At 41.8% G+C, this 21,452-nt stretch overlaps 2 protein-coding genes across 3 annotated transcripts in view; one reads left to right on the top strand and one right to left on the bottom strand.

The window, feature by feature from the left end:
* The window catches only part of CFDP1 (craniofacial development protein 1), a 124,818-nt gene extending 111,605 nt beyond the window's left edge, over nucleotides 1-13,213 (bottom strand). The window contains exons 1-5 of one of the 2 annotated variants that reach the window (XM_047835417.1): nucleotides 13,009-13,121; nucleotides 7,046-7,151; nucleotides 3,238-3,355; nucleotides 1,751-1,970; nucleotides 843-970 (exon numbers count right to left, since the gene is read on the bottom strand). In XM_047835417.1, coding sequence (XP_047691373.1) covers nucleotides 843-970; nucleotides 1,751-1,970; nucleotides 3,238-3,355; nucleotides 7,046-7,097 — 518 coding nt within the window. In that variant the 5' untranslated portion in view covers nucleotides 7,098-7,151; nucleotides 13,009-13,121. Of the gene's footprint in view, nucleotides 1-842; nucleotides 971-1,750; nucleotides 1,971-3,237; nucleotides 3,356-7,045; nucleotides 7,152-13,008 lie in introns of both variants that reach the window. The other variant, XM_047835416.1, reaches the window with a different exon arrangement.
* Nucleotides 373-15,782, top strand: LOC125152862 (tigger transposable element-derived protein 1). Its single transcript, XM_047835413.1, has 2 exons — nucleotides 373-378; nucleotides 13,574-15,782. The coding sequence occupies exon 2, from the start codon at nucleotides 13,690-13,692 to the stop codon at nucleotides 15,469-15,471; it is 1,782 nt and encodes a 593-aa protein (XP_047691369.1). The 5' UTR covers nucleotides 373-378; nucleotides 13,574-13,689; the 3' UTR covers nucleotides 15,472-15,782.
* Nucleotides 15,783-21,452: the final 5,670 nt, after the last annotated feature.

Genomic DNA, 21,452 nt, shown 5'->3' with positions numbered 1-21,452 from the left:
CTGTTGAATCTCATTGTTAAAAATTTGGGCTTGTATTTTCTATATCTTTTAAATTTATTTTTCTAGCAATTCCTTTTTATTGTGTTTTATAAGAGTATTGGTCTGCAGCAAGTTGAAAATTGTAAATCAGCATCCTTCACCACAGATTTAGATAACAATGTGCATTAATGTGAAATTTAGTGGATGTAACAGTTATGTTATACCATGAAGAAGAACGCCCGCGTTCTTAGGAAACTGTGCAGACATATTTAAGAGTGAAGCATCATGATGACTACAAGCAATTCTCAAATGGTTCAGCCAAAACAAAAAGACAATAATACAGATCTAGATGATGGAGACAGAGGCCACACATTAACAAGTGGTGAATGTGTATAATAGGTATACGGGTACTCATTGTAATACTAATTCTTGTAGCATAATGCTGTGTGAAATCTTTCAGAAGAAGTTGGGGAAAAATATTTTTAAAAAAATAAAAAGTTGTGCTCCACACAATTTATAAAACTAATAATGCCAAATTCTTTTTTCCAATATGAATTTTGGGGAGAAAATGGGAGAAATGACTCTTGCGAAAAATGACTCAGCCAAAGTCACAAGGCATGGCAATAAGTGGAACTAAATACTTAACTCTTTTTTTTTTTTTTTCCTCTCAGACACTTCACAGTACCTGCAACTACATCATGTTCCCTGATAATTCATGGAACCACCACTTTCCTGGAGTGGAAAACAAAACTCTTCCAAAATATTATGATGACAGAGTAGAATGAGGCCAGATGTCTAACACCAGTCAGAAAGATGCTCATTTTTAAACAAACTAGTTTCAAAGTCTGTAACGGTCACCTTACCTGACTTCTTCACCAGCAAAATCAAACACCTTGGTGATTTTAACTTTTTCAGTTTCTTTAGGTTTCTCCAGCTCTTCTGCTCTGACCAACAATTTACTTGAACCCGTCCCTTCAGTCTTCCCTCCACTCTATGAAAAAGGTAAGAGATACCATCACAGTTTCACATAAGGATGAAACCTAAAAGGACCATCCCAACATGCTATTTTGGGCTATTCTGAAATGTTTCACCTCCAAACTGAAGACCTACTGGAAATGTATTTGATTAGAAAGGCTTGCTTTTTCTACCATAGGGAATGCTTTGCTTTTTGCTTAGAATTCTTTTTTTTTTAAACTTTTTTTTTTTTTTAATTTTTTTTTTTTCAACGTTTATTTACTTTTGGGACAGAGAGAGACAGAGCATGAACGGGGGAGGGGCAGAGAGAGAGGGAGACACAGAATCGGAAACAGGCTCCAGGCTCCGAGCCATCAGCCCAGAGCCTGACTCGGGGCTCGAACTCACGGACCGCACGAGATCGTGACCTGGCTGAAGTAGGACGCTTAACCGACTGCGCCACCCAGGCGCCCCCTTAGAATTCTTTTTAAAAGGCATCCGGTCACGGGGTGCCTGGGTGGCTCAGTCGGTTGAGCGTTCAACTTCAGCTCATGATCTCACAGTTTGTGAGTTGAAGCCCCGCAATGGGCTCTGTGCTGTCAGCTTGGAGCCTGCTTTGGATTCTGTGTCTCCCTCTCTCTCTGCCCCTCCCCCACTTGCAGTTTGCCTCTCAATCTCTCAAAAATAAATAAATGGAAAAAAGGCATCTGGTCTGACTTCTGCTGTAAGCAGCAAATCTCAGTTTGGAAATAAAAGTCTATCCGGGGAACTTAGGGTATTTCCGGAAAGTCTACACCTCGTTTGGCTATCGACTTACTTTAACTTGTGTATTTGGGGGCACTTTTGGCTTTGGTCCTACATCGTTGAGGAAGCTGGCCCAGAGCTCATCCTCCTTCTTCCTCCTCGCGTCGTCTGAGCCAATGTCCTTTTCCTGCTCCGCAGCTGCATCTCCGTCCTCACTGCTACTTCCCTCGGAGTCCTGGTTGGCGTCCTCCTCGTCCTCTTCTGCTAATGAGAGGCCACCTTGTTTTCTCTTCCTAAATCACCAACAGTCACGAGGAAAAGGAAAGACAAGACAGATAATGTGAAATTATTTCAGCTATCCCCTCCTCGATTCCAAACATACTGTTGCAAATCCGAGAAAACTTTAAAATCTGAGGACTACTGATTAACACCCCACCACCCCCCTGGGGAAGGCAGGGGAGGTAAGCTGAGATTCTGTGGAAGGAAAGAATTGAGCTCATACAGTTAGCAATTTCCCCAAACACTGAGACGCAAAATATAGTGATTTACTTCTAAATCAGGACCAGCTATTTTCACGAAGAAAACACCCAAAATCACCTCACAGAATCAATCTGTCCAGGAAGTGTGTTCCAAGAACATATACTCCAATTGGAGAACATGTTCTATTGAGAAGAGCATCAAATTTATTGGCACTGTTTCTTCCTAGAGTTCTCAGGAGGTAAAAAAAAAAAAAAAAAAAAAAAAAATCCATGTTTTTTCCCACTTTCTGAAAATATGAAAGCTGGCATACAGAAAAACTCAAGGACCAGAGAACTGGGCCCAAAACCTAAAAGAGTGAATTGCTTCTTAGACTATTCTGACTTCAATTTTCATTATGAAAATTCTTTTTTCCTTTTTTATAAATGATAATCTACTTTTTTGCTTCAATGCCCAAAAAGATATAAATACTAATCAAAGAGAGATAAAAGATTTCTATGGAAGATTCTCTTATCTGAGAGATAGCCTGTCAAAATTTTCATAATTTGGTGGTGGCGGGGGTGTAATTCAGTAGCAGGCCTATGGAATGCAATTTGCTAATATTTATTAAAAATTTTTTTTACTGTACAAACCCTGGATCAAACGATTCTACTTCCACAGATCTGTTTCACAGATATACTTGTACCTGTACAAAAAGACGTAACAAAGAATACTCACTGCAGTCTTGTTTGCTGTAGGAAAGACAAGGTATAACCTAAATGCCCTTCAATAAGGGAATGCTTAAAACAAGGTGTAACCACCTAATGTAACACTATGCAGTCACTAAAAAGAAGGTAGAGCTAACTGTACTGCTGTGCTATCACCTGCAAGATGTGAGACAGTGAAAACAAGAAACCATACACAGAGGATGCCACTCTTTGTTTTGTGGGGTCTTTTGTGTTAATCCTAAATGTCACCAAATGTTTCCCTTGGAAAGACAAAGATAAGAAACCCTGGTAGTAAGAACTCATCAGACCAATCCCAGCCATCAGGAAAGCTGTGACAACAGCCCCTGACTTCCGAGGGCCTTGAGGGCAGCATCACCTGGATGGAATGCTCTGAGCCTTTCTTTTTTTCCCTTTGGTTTTCTGTGTCTGCTCTTCACCATCCACTTCATCTTCCTTCACTAATTCATTTACATCATCTTCACTATACTCTCCACCTGAAATCACACACATAACAGGGTGGTCAGACACATTGAGACAAGACATTTTCATTAAAAATAAAGTCTAGTAGTTTCCTCTGTTCTTGGTCTAACTAAAATATCATTTCCTTAGGGAAGTCTTCCCTATTCTAGGCTTCCAGATCATCCATATTTCCCTCCATAAGTCAACCTGCTTATATTCGATGTTTGCAATATCTATTATGCTCTCCACACCATGAGGACACAGATCTGGTTTGTTATGTCTTTGCTGAATTAATGAATGAATGAATGAATGAATGGAAATTCCAATTCTACTACTGTACTGTTCAAAGAAGAAATTACTGTTCCCACCACAACTTGGGTATCTTTCAAAAGTAATCAAAAGAGGGGCACCTGGGTGGCTCAGTAGGTTAAGCGTCTGACTTCAGCTCAGGTCATCTCACAGTTAGTGGATTCGAGCCCCATGTTGGGCTCTGTGCTGACAGCTCACAGCCTGAAACCTACTTCAGATTCTGTGTCTCCATTTCCCTCTGCCTCTCCCCCACTTGTGCTCTGTCTCCGTCTCTCAAAAAAAAAAAAAAAAAAAAAAAAGTAATCAAAAGAGACCTTGACAAAAAAGAGGCCTAAAGACTTCCAGGTAGACACAGCAGAAAGAACAAACATGTCTAGGATATCTAGGCAGCTCAGTCAGTGTCCAACTCTTGATTTCAACTCAGGTCACGATCCCACAGTTCATGGATTGAGCCCCGTGTCTGGCTCAGAGCCTGCTTGGGATTCTCTCTCTCCCTCTGTGCTTTTCCCCTGCTCACACGTGCACACGTTCTCTCAGTAAATAAACATTAAAAAAAAAAAAAAAAAAAAGTCCAGTTCCCATCCTCAGACACTGACATTCAGGGGTTCCCAACGAGAAGGTGTTACCTGGATGCCCAGGATGACCACGCTCTATAGGCATCAGTCAATAAATCCTATCCATATGGAGATTCAAGTAGTTTTCTTTTTTACTTCATGTAAACTTTTATTTGAAGCATAACACACACACTGAAAAGCACACAAATCTACTGTACAGCTCAATGAAATTACACAAAGAGAACACACTTGTATAACCAGACCTAGCTCAAAAACCAGAACACGAACCAGCATCCCAGAAGGCCCCTTGTGCCCTGTTCCGGGCATTGGCCACCACCCCGTCCCAAGGACCATCGTGACTCCTAACACCACAGATCAGGTTTGCCTAGTTTCCACCCTTAAACAAACAGAAGCCTACAATTTGACTCCTGAGTGTCCAGCTTCTCTCGCTCAACATGCTGTGTGTAGGTCACCTACTGTAGCTCAGTTTATTCACTCCCATTCTGAAGTAGTGTTTCACCGCATGACTGGACCATGATGTATTTATCCATTCTCCTGTTGATGAACAGTGAGGTTGTTTCCAGTTTGGGACTATTACAAATAGTACTGTTTTAAATATTCCTGTACATCCAATCAGCTTTTATTTATTTTTTTATTTTTTATTTTTTTTGGGGACAGAGAGAGACAGAGCATGAACGGGGGAGGGGCAGAGAGAGACGGAGACACAGAATCGGAAACAGGCTCCAGGCTCCGAGCCATCAGCCCAGAGCCTGACGCGGGGCTCGAACTCACGGACCGCGAGATCGTGACCTGGCTGAAGTCGGACGCTTAACCGACTGCGCCACCCAGGTGCCCCCATCCAATCAGCTTTTAAATATTTCATTCACAAAGAACCAAGGACCACCAAACATTTGAGGAAAGACTCCAATATGAAAGGCAAGACTGAAAACATGAAAGTCATTCAGAGATAACACAGTAAGAAAAAAAAAAGCCTTTATAAAATCTTCAAAAAGATAAAAGAACGTATTCCCATCACGACATAATGACTTCAGCATTTTTCAAAACACTTTAAAAAAACCTAGGGATTCCTGGGTGGCTCAGTCAGTTGAGTGTCCGACTTTGGCTCAGGTCATGATCTCACAGTACGACAGAGCAGAGCCAGCTTAGAACTCTCTCCCTCCTTCTCTCTCTGCTCCTCCCCTACTTGCATGCATCCATGCTCTCTCTCACTCTGCAAAATAAACTGAGGGTTGATGGGGGGTGGGGGAGAGGGGAAAGTGGGTGATGGGCATCGAGGAAGGCACTTGTTGGGATGAGCACTGGGTGTCGTATGGAAACCAATTTGTCAATAAATTATATTAAAAATAAATAAATAGGGGCGCCTGGGTGGCTCAGTCGGTTAAGCGGCCGACTTCGGCTCAGGTTATGATCTCACGGTTCGTGAGTTCGAGCCCCGCGTCGGGCTCTGAGCCGTCAGCACAGAGCCCGGAGCCTGTTTCAGATTCTGTGTCTCCCTCTCTCTCTCTGACCCTCCCCCATTCATGCTCTGTCTCTCTCTGTCTCAAAAGTAAATAAACGTTAAAATATTTTTAAAAAAAAGAAATAAAAATAAATAAAAATAAAAATAAATAAACAAACATTAAAAAAAACTTTAAAAACTCTTGAAAACCACAAATACGGGGGCGCCTGGGTGGCTCAGTCGGTTAAGCGTCTGACTTCGGCTCAGGTCATGATCTCGTGGTCCGTGAGTTCGAGCCCCGTGTCCGGCTCTGTGCTGACAGCTCAGAGCCTGGAGCCTGTTTCAGATTCTGTGTCTCCCTCTCTCTCTGACCCTCCCCCATTCATGCTCTGTCTCTCTCTATCTCAAAAAAATAAATAAATAAACGTTAAAAAAAAAAAAAGAAAAAAAAAAAAACTACAAATACAATAGCAGAACAAAGCTGATGAGAAGCAGCCCATCACATGGGCATTCTCATGTGCAGAATGTGCATTCGACCCCAAGTGGCAGGTGAAAGTGGTTCACGAACAAAGGACTGAGTTCCAGGCTAAGACAGCAGTCCGAACACACAAATGTCATTTTGCTTCCCTTGAAAGCCCAGTAAAATCACTACAGCAAAAAACAAACCTACAAGCTAGGTAGGTACCTAACTGCACTGTATTTGCAAAACAACAACAACAACAAAAACCCACAACACTGGAAGTTATCGATAAACAAAAAAACTAATGAAAATAGGTACCTGTAAGGTTAGGGTTGAACAGAGTGGGATAGCAAGGGGTAAAAGCAAGAATTCTGTGTTTATCTTTCTGAAGAATTTTGAAAATCCCTTAAATTAAGAACAGATGGAATAAACAAATACTTATTTGAATAAATAACTCTACACCCAAACAATAACGTAACTGATAAAGAAAGGATTTATTCCAAGGACTTCAGAAACACAGTATTTTGACTGTACACCCTTAGCAAGATCCATCGTGAAGACAAAAAACAAACAAAAAAACAAAAAACAAAACAAAAAACTCTATTCCGTGTAGTAACATCAATGTTGGTATTTTGAACCTATTTCATGTTGTAGGTTAAAGCAAGTAATTATGCTGATCATGTTAGGGATCCAGATCTTCAGAGTAAGAGAAATGATGCACAATTATAAAATCAAAGAAATCAGATGAAAATTCAAATGTTAAAACTGCATTAAAAATACCAGTATGAGGGTGCACCTGGCTGGCTCAGCAGGTAGAGCATGTGACTCTTGATCTCGGGGTTATAAGTTCAAGGCCCACACTGGGTGCAGAGATTACTTAAAAATAAAATCTTTAAAAAACATTAGTATGAACTCTAACTTTTTAAGATAAATATTTTCTTACTCTGTTCACTGAAATGGCACAGAAACAATGTCACTCTGGTAGCAATGGGCATCTATTCAGAGTCCAGATTATATCCCTTGATATGACTCATCATGAAAAGGGCTCCCTGGAAAAAAACAGGCAATTTCAGGTATGAGGGAAGGGAAGCACAAGGTGAAACTGGGACATCTTGCGGTGTCAGAAAGCAAGGTAGTTACTTAAGAATAATGGGTCACATTTAAAGGATATAAGATCCAGCTTGAAAGACCTTCTAGTGGCCAAAGTGACGACTTGAGCATTAAAAGGAACAAGTGTGAGTACATATAGTGAATCAATAAAAATCTGTACACCCTTTATGATATTTTTAAAAAATAGGGATGCCTGGGTGGCTCCATTGGTTGGGTGTCCAATTAGGCTCAGGTCATGATCTCGGTCGGTGAGTTCAAGCTCCGCGTCAGGTTCTGTGCTGACAGCTCGGAGCCTGGAGCCTGCTTCGGGTTCTGTGTCTCCCTCTCTCTGCCCCCCCGCCGCGGCTCACACTCTGTCTCTCTCTCAAAAATAAGTAAACATTAAAAAAAATTTTTTAAGACAAAAAATGATTTGTACTACTTAAGCTACTATTAAAATTATTCCCTGTTTTGGAAGTTAATAATTAAGGAAAATGAAGCAAGCATTTATTCTGTCCCAGTTGATGAGAGAAAGCAATACATCACAGAAGAACATTAACTAAAAAATGTAGAAAAACCACAGAATTAGAAAAACATCACTTCTCACGCTGTAATGATAGCAATTTAAGCAAAGATTATCAAGTAATGTTCTCAAAACACACAGTTTTAACAGTTAAGTGTATTACGACACAAAATTCTTCAGTTTGAAGGAAAGAAACAATTTTTTTTTAAATTTTTTAATGTTTTTATTTATTTTTGAGACAGAGAGAGACAGGGCAGGAGCAAGGGAGGGGCAGAGAGAGAGGGAGACGCAGAATCCGAAGCAGGCTCCAGGCTCTGAGCTGTCAGCACAGAGCCCAACGCAAGGCTTGAACTCACGGGACTGTCACATGACGACCTGAGCCAAAGCTGGACCTTTAACTGACTAAGCCACCCAGGCGCCCTAAAGGGAAGAAACAATTACACAATAGAGGGGTCAGACTCTCATCATCTGGAGTCAGGAGTTGTAACTAAGGTGACCAACCTGGATTGTGTGTCTTTGATGTTAAGGCATTTTGAAACACACAGTCATCTATGATGCATTCTAGCCAAAAATACTTCATTTGAACCCACCCAGCATTTAGATCTAACTTGCAGAAATTTCAGAATTTCAGAATTCCAGAAAATTCAAAGGACAAAGGAACAACCTAAAAGACCAGGAGGGAGCAACCAAACAAATCTAGAAGACATTCTGTAGGACAGACATTCTGCAGGACGCACTGCTTGATCTCTTAAGCAAATCAATGTCATTACAGAGCATGCTAGATTAAAACAAATTTAAAAGATGGGACAACTAGGTGATATGGGTAGCGCTGAACCTAACTGATTTGAATAAACAAGCTACAGTCTACTCTGGGTCAAGTGGGAAAATTTGAGTAAAGTCTGTATGTGAAGATGTGTCAAATGTTTACTGGAATGGACAGGGAGAGACTGTTCACTGAAAAGGGCAGATAACAAAGTAACACGAAAAAATATGATTTCAGGTTGGGGTTAAAATACAAATATCTACACCTGAATGTAGAAAAAGACCAGCGTTCACTAAAGGATTAATACTGATAATCTCTGGGTGGTGGGAATGTAATGATTCTATTTTTTTATGCTTAACTGCCTGAATTTTCTAATTTTTTTTACAAACCTCATGTCCTTTTATAGTAATATAAGGTTATTTTTCATCCTAAAAATGGGTAAATGTTGCAGACAGCTCAGATAAGGAGAAAAACATGACTCTGGATCTTACATATGTAAAAAGACGCTCAATCTCACTGATAAGAGATAAGCAAATTTTAAATTATACATACACACAAAAAGATCAAATCCCATGCAGTTACTATGACAAAAAAGAAAAAAAGGGTAAGGAGCAAATAACATCCTTGTAGATAATAAAGAACAAAATGAATACATCTTGTCCAAAGACAGAGCTCCCCATCACCTTTTCAGTCCCCCATGCTTAAATCTGAGCCGAACAACTATGAATCACTGAAAATCTTCTAGTAAAGTCAAAAGCAAACATATAGGGTGAATAAAAATCACCTTAGAGAAATGTTTCGTCACATTCTGAGGCTAGCAATACCTGCTACTAAAACAAGACAAGGAAATTACAAGAAAACTACAGACCAACATCCCTCATAAACAAATGCGAAAATTCTCAACAAATATAAGCAAATAAAATTCAGCAATGTATTAAAAGAACTGTACATGATGACCAAGTGAGTTTTATCCCAGAAATAAAAGGCTGTTCAAAATTCAAAAATCAATCACTAACTCACCATATTAGCAGAAAGAAAAATCACACATAATCTTTTCAACAGAGGAAAAGCATATGACAAAATTCACTTCTCAGCAAATTAGGAGTAAAGGCAACTTCTTTAACCTGATAAAATGCATCTGTAAGGAGCAGTATATGCAGACTGCCAGGGTTCAAATCTTACCTCAGCTACTCTGTAGCTGAACAACTTTGGGCAATTTGCTTAATTCTCTGTTTCAACTCCTTCGTCTGTAAAACGTGGAGAACAGCACATATTCATTAGTGTTATGTGATTGAGCTAGTAATGAGTTAGTCCCTGTAAAGTGCTTAAAGCACACACACAAGGCATGTGTAATGTATAGCTAACATACTAGTGAAACACTGATAATTTCCTCTTAAAATGGGAACAAGGACGTTCACTCTCACTGCTCCTACTCAACATCATACTTGAAGTCTTATCAGGAGCAGAAGGGCAAGCAAAAGAAACAAAAGGCAAACCTATTGTAAAAGAAAAACTAAAATGACTTCTATATACAGACATCATGATCTCTCTTTTTAATTTATTTATTTTGAGAGAGTGAGAACACAAGCACACACGTGAGTGGGTGAAGAGGCAGAAAGAAAAACAGAGGAAGAATCCGAAGCAGGCTCCACGCTGTCAGTGCAGAGCCCAACATGGGGCTAGATCCCATGAACTGTGAAATCATGACCTGAGAAGAAATCAAGAGGCGGACGCTTAACCAACTGAGCTACCTAGGTGTCCCTCAGAATCTCTTTTATTTGGAGAGGAAAGGGTGACGGTGGCCTTAGAACTGTTAATTCTGGTGATGGTCACACAACTCTAAACATTTATCAAAACTGATAGAACAGTACATTGAAAAGACTAAATTTTACTGTATGTAAGTTAAACATTAAAAATTTTAAATTAGTTTTAATATCCACAGAGCACTAAGATTCAGCACTATGAAACAAGAACATGATGCTATGAAAAAGGACTATTCGAGGAACAAAAAGTTATTCAAACGTAAAAATATGAAAGGAAAAAACACAGGAGTTGAAGATACTGAGAATTTCCCATGAAGTGGAAAAAAGTCAAGGGTTAGAAAATAGTCAAGGGATAAAAATTAGAGGGCCAGTACAGAAGATCTAACATAGGATTCAACATCTGAATAATGAGTTTTCCAAAAAATGACATAAAATGAAGAAAAGAGAATACCTCCCCCCAAAGGTTCCAGAGGCCAAACACAATCGACGAAAACAGACTCCTACCAAGTTATAGCGCTGTGAAATATCAGAAAAATCAGGAACAAAGACAAGGTTCTATCAGCTTCTAGAGATAAAGAGACCTTACATATATGAGCAGAAATCAGCAAAACAAACTTCTTAATAGAAACACTGGAAGTTAGAAAGCAATAAAGCAGCTCCTTTAACATTCTAATTGAAAGCTATCATTATATAAATCCTAGAATTATTATTACAAAACAGAATTCTATACCAAACAAGCACCAATTAGGCCTTAGGGTAACATCATTATTTTTAGAAATACTGTTTTCACACCTTGAATGTCTACTATGCATCATCCGTGCTCAAGTAGTTGAGGATTTATTCTCATTTCGGTGGAACATGCTAAGGAAAAAAAGACAACACAGGACCCAAGAAACGGAATCCAACAGAAAAGGGAGATAGATGAATGGAACACCCAGAGGGGTGATGGTGACAAAGATACTAGGTTTAAAAGTGGTAAAACCAAGGCAAGGTGGAAGTCAGAAGGCAAAGACAGGACTTCAAGATGAAAGTAAAAGATTATTTAATGAATCGAATTACCTTGGGAGATGATTTTTATACAATTCTGAGAATTTAGGGTCAAATTAATAGTAAGGACATAGACACCTAAGCAAAAGCAAAATGGCAATTATTAACTCCACAGAAAGCAAGTCGTGTAGGAAAAGCAATCACGGGATCTATCACCTGGTTCAGAGCTGAACTTGGGGTTGTTCACAGTCAGTACAAAAATGTAAACATGGAATACTGATCTAACCAAAATTAGACATGGTAACAACGGCAGGCTGGGGAGTTGGGGAGGGCCTGATGGTGGAAGGGTGTGTGTTGGGAATGAGGGGGAAGAAGGAAGAGGGTATTAAAATAAGACCTACCGTGCCTGGGTGAAGCCCACACACAATGAAAATACCAAATTAAAAACTGGAAAGCAGTTTCTTCCGCGGGGGAATGAAGCAGGATGAAGGGTGATGGGAACCATTAGTTTTCAAGACAGGCCTTTTAGAAATATTTGACTATGTTTATGTGGATGCACAACTTTCATTAAAACGAAAACTAGCTTGGGGCGCCTGGGTGGCGCAGTCGGTTAAGCGTCCGACTTCAGCCAGGTCACGATCTCGCGGTCCGAGACTTCGAGCCCCGCGTCAGGCTCTGGGCTGATGCCTCGGAGCCTGGAGCCTGGAGCCTGTTTCCGATTCTGTGTCTCCCTCTCTCTCTGCCCCTCCCCCGTTCATGCTCTGTCTCTCTCTGTCCCAAAAATAAATAAAAACGTTGAAAAAAAATTTTAAAAAAGAAAAAAAAATTAAAAAAAAATTAAAAAAAAAAAACAAAACGAAAACTAGCTTTCAGATAACCACTCTGGCCATCACAAGACCAACGTTGGTGGACAAGAATGGAAATGGTATCGGGCAAACCAGTTGGGAAGCTATGCCTTAATCCAAGCGAAGAACGGCAGTTCGGTAGCAGTGAGTGAGATTGGCGAGGAAGGGTCAGAAAACGATTTTCCACGTAGACACAACAGCACTTATTGACTGCTTGAACCAGGAGAGAAAGTAAGGATGGATGAGTCCTAAGGGTTTTGTTTGATCGGAGCGACTGTGTGGGTAGATCCTTTCAATGAGATGGGGCAGTCTGAGGGAAGGCGCAGGATGGGGAAGGGGGAGGTTCGAATGACCCCTTTAAGTTTGACAAACCTACGCCAAAAAGAGGAAGGCGGCGGGGGTGGGGGGGGGGGGGAGCTGAAAAGAGAGTAACAGGTATACGTCCCAAAAGGACAAAATGCATCATACGTGAACTTTCTAATAACTAGATCCCATGCGAGGGCAGAAAGTAGACAGATTTATCTTGGCCTTGGTGCCGGCTGGCAAGCGCCTCGGGACGAAAGGTCTGACGACAACATCCTACGCTCACACTGCCTTTCACGGGAGTTCAGTACTAGCGCGCTGCGGGTACCGACAGCCACCGCCAGCGTCCCCAGATCAGGGTGGTGCTCACGTGCCGGTTCCCGCGCTCCGGGAAGGGGCGGAGGCTCGAGCCAGGCCGCGGGCAGTGGCAGTGCGAGACGCCCGCGTGCACGCGTCTCGGCCCCGCACCACCGCGCGGAGAAAGCACGCGGGCGAGGATGCGGGGCTCGCGCGGTGGGGACCCTCGAGACCGGCGCCACCGGGGGCCCCGGGCCACGCACGCCGGACCAAACACGCCTCACGTGAAGCGCGGGGCGGGGCAAGCCTCCTCTCGCCTGCGGCCCAAACGCTCACCCGACGGCACGTAGTCTTCGTCCTCCTCTGAGGTGGAGAAGTCTTCAGAATCGAATTCCTCCATGTTGCTGCTGCACCGGGCGGACGAAGCCACAGGACCGCAGCAGCTGCCCCCAACGGCAAAGCTCTAGGGAGAGACCATAGAGCTGCGGTGGGGGAGCCGGCGGCTGGGGCGGCCCCCACAACGTGTGCGCGTGCGCAAAAAGGGCTACGTATTCCAAACGCGACACTTCCGGGCCAATGCCTAGCGCCTGGCGCTGCTGTGGTGGTTGACGGAGCACAGGCTCCGCGTGGAAGCGGTGCCTGATGGAACTTGTAGTCTCCGCACTGTCTGGACGCTTTGATTTAATAAATGTGCTTAAACAAAATTATATGTCTGTGGTATTACAGTTGACGTTCGTTATTTACAGCTTGGTATTTTCTAATCGCTTACTTGCTTAAACTTACTGTAACCCCAAAATCAGTATTCGCGGTGCTTTCTGGGGTTACTCGCGGACATGCGCAGAGGATGAAAAGCTGGAGTCAACCAGCGGTGCGGGGTACTAGCAGAGGTTGAACAAGGCAGACAATGGGCTTTCTTGCCTCATATCTCATGCTGTAAATAATTGTCCTATTTGCAGTCTATTTGGTGCCACGTTTTTTGCGTTTCCGTGCTTTTTGTTGGTGATTTTGCTGTTAAAAATGACCCCCAAGCGTAGTGGTGAAGTGGTGCCTAGTGCTCCTAAGCGCAAGAAGGCTGTCATGTGCCTTATGGAGAAAATACGTGTGCTAGATAAGCTTCGTTCAGGCATGAGTTGTAGTGCTGTTGGCCGTGAGTTCAATGTTAATGAATCAACAATCCGGTACATCAAGAAAAAGGAAAAGGAAATTCGCCGATCTGTACGTGAGGCTGCTCCGGAAAGTGCTAAAGTAACGTCTATAGTGCGTGAGGAAGCTATGGAAAAGATGGAAAAGCGGCTAAATTTGTGGATTCATGAGATGACAACCGATAAAAAGGGCGTGGTGGACAGCATTGTCGTGAGGCTGAAAGCCAAAGAAATTTACGGTCATGTAACCCAAGGCCAGAAAAACGTTAAACCTTTCTCCGCCAGCGCTGGCTGGCTTGCACGTTTCAAAAGGCGATATGGTGTGAACAATGTTAAACTTGCAGGTGAGGCAAGTTCTGCAGATCGGGAGGCTGCAGAAGAATTTAAAAAACATTTGCTGAGTGTTATACAGGAAAAAGGATACGTGGAAGAGCAGGTTTTCAACGCTGATGAGACTGGCTTATTTTACAAGGACGTTGGCAAAAGAACCTATATAACACAAATGGCCTGCAAAGCCCCTGGCTTTAAATCATTCCAAGACTATGCAACCTTGCTGTTGTGCACTAATGCCAAGGGCGACTTCAAGTGCAAACCTCTAATGGTATACAGAGCCCAGAATCCACAAGCACTTAAAGGGAAAAGCGTCAACCATATGCCTGTCCATTGGAGATGGAACAAAAAAGCGTGGATGACATCCAGCTGGTTCCACAACTGCTTCGTACCAGAAGTTGAATGCTATCTCCAGGGCAGAAACCTTGCCTTCAAGGTTTTATTAATTTTGGATAACGCCCCAGTCCATTGCTGTGAAGAACTCAAAAATGCCCACCCCAACGTAGAAGTTCTTTTCATGCCCCCAAACACTACATCTCTCATCCAACCCCTGGATCAGGGTATAATAAAAGCTTTCAAGGCACACTATACCAGGGAGCTTTATAGCAAAGGTTTCCAGGCTCTCGAATCCAACAAGGAAACTACCATGATGGACTATTGGAAGTCCGTTACCATACGTAACGTTATTGATTATGTTGGGACAGCCTGGGGCAGCATCAAACAAGCTACTATCAATAGCTGTTGGAAAAATGTTTGGCCAGACTGTGTGCAAAATTTCGAAGGCTTTGAAGGTGTTGCAGAAAGCATAAAGAAGAGTGTCGAAAACATAATGCATATCGCACGGCAAATAAGTGGAGAAGGCTTTGACGACATGAAGGAGGAAGATGTGGAGGAAATTTTGGCAGAGAAGGCAGTAGAACCCACCAACGAAGACCTGGACGAGATGGCAAAACAAGGCATTGGGGTCGGCAGTGATGAGGACGGCGATGAGAGTCAGCCTAAGACTTCAATAATTGACCCTCTTACAGCGACCAAAATATCAGAATGGAATTCTGCCTTGGAAAGAATTTTCAATGACATGATAGAGTGTGACCCTATGCTTGATCGCAGCCTCAAATTTAAGCGCCTCACCTCCACAGCATTTGCCCCTTATGCCGACATGCTTAAAGATTTGAGGCAAAAAGCTAAGCAGACAAGGCTGACCCAACCTTTCGAGCCAGTTTGGGAGGGAAAATCGCCGACTCCGTCAACAAGTCACGAGAGGCAAACTCCTGAGGTTGAACTGCCAAATGTTGACATGGTTCCCTCTTCCTCTTCTGCAGAATAAACTCCACCTACCTCCCCCGTGGTTATCGTGGGGCAAACCAAGGTCAAGAGGTTTAACCACACTGTGTGCTGTAGCATCACACATCCTGCAGTTCCATCAACAGTAAGATTTTAGTTAATGTTTTAATGAAATCTCTAACGTTTTCCACACTCTATTTGCATTACTGTGAAATATACAGTATGTGTTGACGTACTCTGTGTTTATGTGAATATTGTATGTTATACTGTGTGTTTGCTACATGTACTACATATGATTACTGCATGTGTGTGTCTGACTGAGGAAAAGAATTAAGTAATACAATCTCAGTATTGTAGAGGACATTATACAAAAATGCTGTAATTGAAACCGTGTTTTATTATATAAAAACACTGCACATAATTATTGTGTGAAAGATGTATTAAATAAGGTGTTTTTGAACAGAAACACACATGAAACAAGATTATGTATTGATCAGTTGACAAAAAAGATTGTGACCGGAGACTAACAGGAACCCAACCCTGAATTGCTAACTGAATGTGCACGATGAGTTTATAAACATAACTACTGTGAACGAGAATCAACTGAATCCTAGAATTCAGACAACACCCACATGCATCCTTCAAGTTAATCCACATGGAAGTACGGCCACCTATGGTCTCTATCATTTTATCAGATTAAAAATATTTCTTAATTAGAATCCAATTATGGGAAGCAGTAATCAGAAACAAATACACAGGAGACAGCAACAATTAACATCCTTTTGTTCAGGTTTAGGGTTTTTCTCAGCTGAAAATTGCTCTTCATTGTTACTCTATACTAGTCTGGGTTTGAGTCACCCAGTCCTAGAGTTAATCTAAGAAATAGATGAACACACCTGTGATTAAAAGGACATTATGGTGAGTGGGTGACAGGCATTAAGGAGGGCACTTTTCGGGATGAGCTCTGGGTGTCATATCTAAGAGATGAATCACTCACTGGGTTCTACTCCTGAAGCCAAGACCACACTGTATGTTAACTAGCTTGAAAATAAAAATAAAAATAAAAATAAAAATAAATGTTAAAAAGGGGCACTGTGGTGGCACTATAGCAGCAAACTTTTAAAAACAGCCTAATTGGGGACACCTGGGTGCCTCAGTCAGTTAAGTGTCCAACTTCAGCTCAGGTCATGATCTCGTGGTTCATGGGTTCCAGCCCTGCATCGGGCTCTGTGCTGACATCTCAGAGCCTAGCCTGCTTCAGATTCTGTGTTTCCCCCTCTCCCTGCCCCTCCCACACTTGTGCTCTCTCTCTCTCTCTCTCTCTCTCTCTCTCAAAAATAAAATAAAACATTACAAATAAATAAATAAAAAGTTAATTGAAACATAATTCACAGACCATAAAATGTACCCATCTGAAGTACACAGTTCAGGGGTGCCTGGCTGGCTCAATTGGTAGAGCATGTGGCTCTTGATCTTGGGGTTGTGAGGTCAAGCCCCATGTTGGGTGTAGAGATTGCCTAAATAAATAAACTTTAAAGTGCACAACTCAATAGTTCTGGTAAATTCAGACTTGTGCAGCCATCACATAAAAAAATGAGCCTCTGACCCATTTCTCCCCAATCCCCAGCCTCAGGCTAATCTGTCTCTATAAACTTGCCTATTCTGGACTTTTCATGTAAATGGTATTATACAACATGTGGTCTTTTGTAACTGTCTCCTTTCACTTAACACATCTTCGGAGGTAATTTCTCTTTGGGATGTACCTGTGGAATTGCTTGATCATATAGAAATCATATGCTTTACCTTTCGGGGAACCACCAGATTGCTTCCCAAAGCAGCTGTGCCATTTTATAACCTCAACAACAATGCCTGAAGGTTCCAGTTTCTGCACACCTTGCCAAACCCCTTGTCTTTTTTATTAAAGCCATCCTAGTGGGTGTGAGTGGCATTTCATTGTAGTTTTTATTTGTACTTCCCTGATGACTGATATTAAACATCTTTTTATGTCTTTATTGGCCATGATATATGTTCTTCGGAGAATGTCTATTCAGATCTTTTGCCCATTTTGAAACCAGGTCATTTGTCTTTTTATTTATTTTTTTAACATTTATTTATTGTTGACAGAGAGAGACAGAGCACGAGCAGGGGAGGGGAGGGGCAGACAGAGGGAGACACAGAATCCGAAGCAGGCTCCCGGCTCCGAGCCGTCAGCACAGAGCCAGACGCGGGGCTCGAACCCACGAACCACGAGATCATGACCTGAGCCGAAGTCGGACACTTAGCCCACTGAGCCACCCAGGTGCCCCATCATTTGTCTTTTTATTATTGAGTTTTAAGAGTTCTTTATATATTCTAAATAGCTGTCTCTTATAAACCATAGGACTTGAATAATTCCTTCTATTCTGTGGCGTGTCTTTCTACACCCTTGATGGCATCCTTTGAAGCATAACATTTTTAAATTTTGACCAAGTCCAATTTATTTTTCTCTGGTCCCTTGTGCTTTTGGGGTTCTATCTAAGAAGGCTTTGCCTAACTCAAGATCACAAAACATACTCTCGTTTTCTTCTGAGCTTTATAGTTTTAGTTCTTACATTCGGGTCTGTGCTTTAGGTAGATCGTCCTTATGGGAGGATAAGAGAAAAGTAGATGTGAAATTAGGCCTCAGTATTTGGGAGTTTACCATGCCAGCCTCTTTCCTTGGACACTGTAAATGGACCCTGCAGTGACAAACTGGGATGTAGCCTTTTGCCCCTGGGGAAAAGGATGTGTTAGAATTCTCCAACACACTCTCCCCCAGCATCATCTCATTTCTCCCAGTCTCTTTGCAGCTCACTGTCACTCCATGCATTTGTTCAAATTCACAGTTTCCAGCCACTTTAAGGATAATCAGGGTAGGAGCTAGTTTCCATTATTTCAAATAGTTTTTTTTTTTAATTTTTTTCACCGTTTTTTATTTATTTTTGGGACAGAGAGAGACAGAGCATGAACGGGGGAGGGGCAGAGAGAGAGGGAGACACAGAATCGGAAACAGGCTCCGAGCCATCAGCCCAGAGCCTGACGCCGGGCTCGAACTCACGGACCGCGAGATCGTGACCTGGCTGAAGTCGGACGCTTAACCGACTGCACCACCCAGGCGCCCCTATTTCAAATAGTTTAACAGAGCCCAAATCCAGCTCAAAGGCATGCATTGTTTGACCTGAAAAGCATTTTATGTGAATTCAAGTTTGTTGCAAGCACTTAAAAATTGAGATGTCAACCTAGATTTCCAACTTCCCCTGAAAAACTGGAAAATCTGGACATACTGGGCTCAAAATCCCATAAAGTAAGGGACTAAGTAATGGTTGGCCCCTTTAGACAGGGCTCTCCAGTTGGCCAGAGTACAAACTCCCTAGAAGATTCCTGGTTCATTATTACTGTGTTGTCTTAGCAAGAGTTTGTGGGGTCCTCTCTACCATACTCAGCACCTTTATTTATTTTTGAGAAAGAGACAGAGTGTGAGCAGGGGAGGGGCAGAGAGAGAGAGGGAGACACAGAATCCGAAGCAGGCTCCAGGCTCTGAGCTGTCAGCACAGAGCCTGACGTGGGGCTCAAACCCATGAGCTGTGAGATCAAGACATGAGCCGAAGTCAGATGCTCAACCAGGTGCCCCCATACTCAGCACCTTCAGCCCCTCCACTTCTACAGTCTCTTTCCATTGTCCAATCTTGGGTTATCACCTTTTGAAAACTGAAGACAAGCTCCTCCTCTTAGGTCCTGGATACATACAGTCTTGGGGGCTTCTGGCCAAACTCTGCATGTAGAGTTCTCCTGGGATGCTAAATATTGTTCTGTACCTTGATCTGAGTGGTATTCAGCATAAATGTGTGAACACATACACGTTCATCAAGCTACACATTTGAGATTTGTGCACTTTACCGTATATTATGCTTCAATAAAAACTACAGAGACATGGTGGATGGGCAGTCTACTGCCAGACATTGTCTGTCTACAATGCCAGGAACTACAGTCGTCATCTTGTGCCCATGATGTAAGCTACCCAAAGAGGCCGATCCAATTTGCTGAAAATGGCAGAACAGAAAAAGACTTACAATGTCAATGAAGAGTACTAAACCAATGTTGGGAGCCTCTCGTCACATGAATTTACTGTTGAAATATTTCTTTTTCATACATCTTACCAGCTTTTGTCCATGCCAGTGTGGTTTCATACAAAAAGCTTCCAGTTGATAAGATCTAGCCCACAAAGTGCAGTTAAGAGGACTCAAGATTACATATTAAGTACAGTTTAATCACACCTTTGAACAAGAATTTTACCATAAATTAGTAAGACGTTGAACATAAAAGGAATACAGCCAAACATATGTTAAGTAGTAAGTTATTTAAAACTCCCTAAATTTAAGTCAGACGTTACTGCAAGATTCAGTTCATTGGCCACTGAATATAAAAATAATAGTCCTAGGGGCGCCTGGGTGGTGCAGTCGATTAAGCGTCCGACTTCAGCCAGGTCACGATCTCGCGGTCCGTGTGTTCGAGCCCCGTGTCAGGCTCTGGGCTGATGGCTCAGAGCCTGGAGCCTGTTTCCGATTCTGTGTCTCCCTCTCTCTCTGCCCCTCCCCCGTTCATGCTCTGTCTCTCTCTGTCCCAAAAATAAATAAACGTTGAAAAAAAAAATTTTTTTTAAATAAAAAAAAAATAAAAATAAAAAGTAAATAGTCCCAGTTCACAGAATTGAAATTCTTTATTGATAAACATTTATACCAGAATTAGAAATGTCAGTAGAAAAATAAAATTTAAATAATTTTCTATTGTACAAAGATTTGATCATTTGGACTGTAGCAGTTGGTGAAATAATCTAATACAAAAGCTAAGCTGATTTTAGTGACAACCAGCCAAACTAATGCACGAAACAGAAATGCACACACACCACACTTCCTGCCTGGGGCTGGCTGATGGCGGCCGGCCTCACCTCCCAGGAAACGGTTTCTTAGGGAAGGTCGATATGCACTGCAGTTGTAGTGAGAACTTAATACACACCAGAGCAGTCAGAAAGGACACTGAAACCGAAAGCCAACATACAATTCCAAATTTAAAAAACATGGGGTGCCTGGATGGCTCAGTCGGTTAAGCAGCTGCCTTCAGCTCAGGTCATGATCTCACAGTTGGGGAGTTCGAGCCCCAAATCAGGCCCTGTACTGACAGCTCGGAGCCTGGAGCCTGCTTCGGATTCTGTCTTCCTCTCTCTCTGTCCCTCCCCCACTCACGCTCTCTCTCTCTCTCTCTCTCTCTCTCTCTCTCTCTCTCAGAAATAAATAAAACATTAAAAAAAATTAGAAAACATAAGGAATGGCTTAATGATTTGCATCAACTTTTTCTCACTGGTTTAGACATTTCCAGTAAATGTTTTGCTGCAAAATTTAAAAATGAGTTAAGAGCACAAAGAGACATCCTTCTTGTGGAATATTCATTGCAATTTGTACATGGACTTAAGTTTTTGTGAAATGCCTCCCCCACCCCCGCCAAGCCCCCGTATTAAAGAATCCAGCTTTTATGACTGCAAGCTGCCTCCTTCCCCTGCATAAAAAATACTTAAAAAAAAAAAAAAGTGGATATCTAGCTGGGAAGGGGTGTTTGCACAGCCACTAAGAAAGCAGAAAGCCAGTTGTTGGCAAAAATTCTACAAACCTATATATGGTAAAATAAAATGTTCAGCACAAATGCCAGTATTTTTCCACGAGTGACCACCCCCAAATAATTGTGTATTTGAGACAAGAAATTAAAAAAAAAAAAAATCCAAAAAAGAATAGACATTCTTTATCATCCAAATAGTTTTTCCTTAAAAACATCTCAAGCTACAAAGCTCAATCTATATAAAGGTCTATAGAAATTTATTCACAGTAGAATGTTCACATATGGAGATGGATGAAATATTCAGTAATTTAAAGATATAGTTTATATTTGAAGTTTTAAAAAAGCAGATCATCAAAATATGGCAAACAAACAAACAAACAAAGATGGGAACAAAAACAC

The sequence above is a fragment of the Prionailurus viverrinus genome, chromosome E2, assembly GCF_022837055.1.
Source record: "Prionailurus viverrinus isolate Anna chromosome E2, UM_Priviv_1.0, whole genome shotgun sequence".
NCBI lineage: Eukaryota > Metazoa > Chordata > Mammalia > Carnivora > Felidae > Prionailurus > Prionailurus viverrinus.
This window is presented reverse-complemented; position numbering and strand designations above follow the sequence as displayed.

Bases quoted from the DNA above. Each gene is read 5' to 3' on its own strand.
- LOC125152862 (XM_047835413.1), top strand. From the start codon at position 13,690: ATGACCCCCAAGCGTAGTGGTGAAGTGGTGCCTAGTGCTCCTAAGCGC.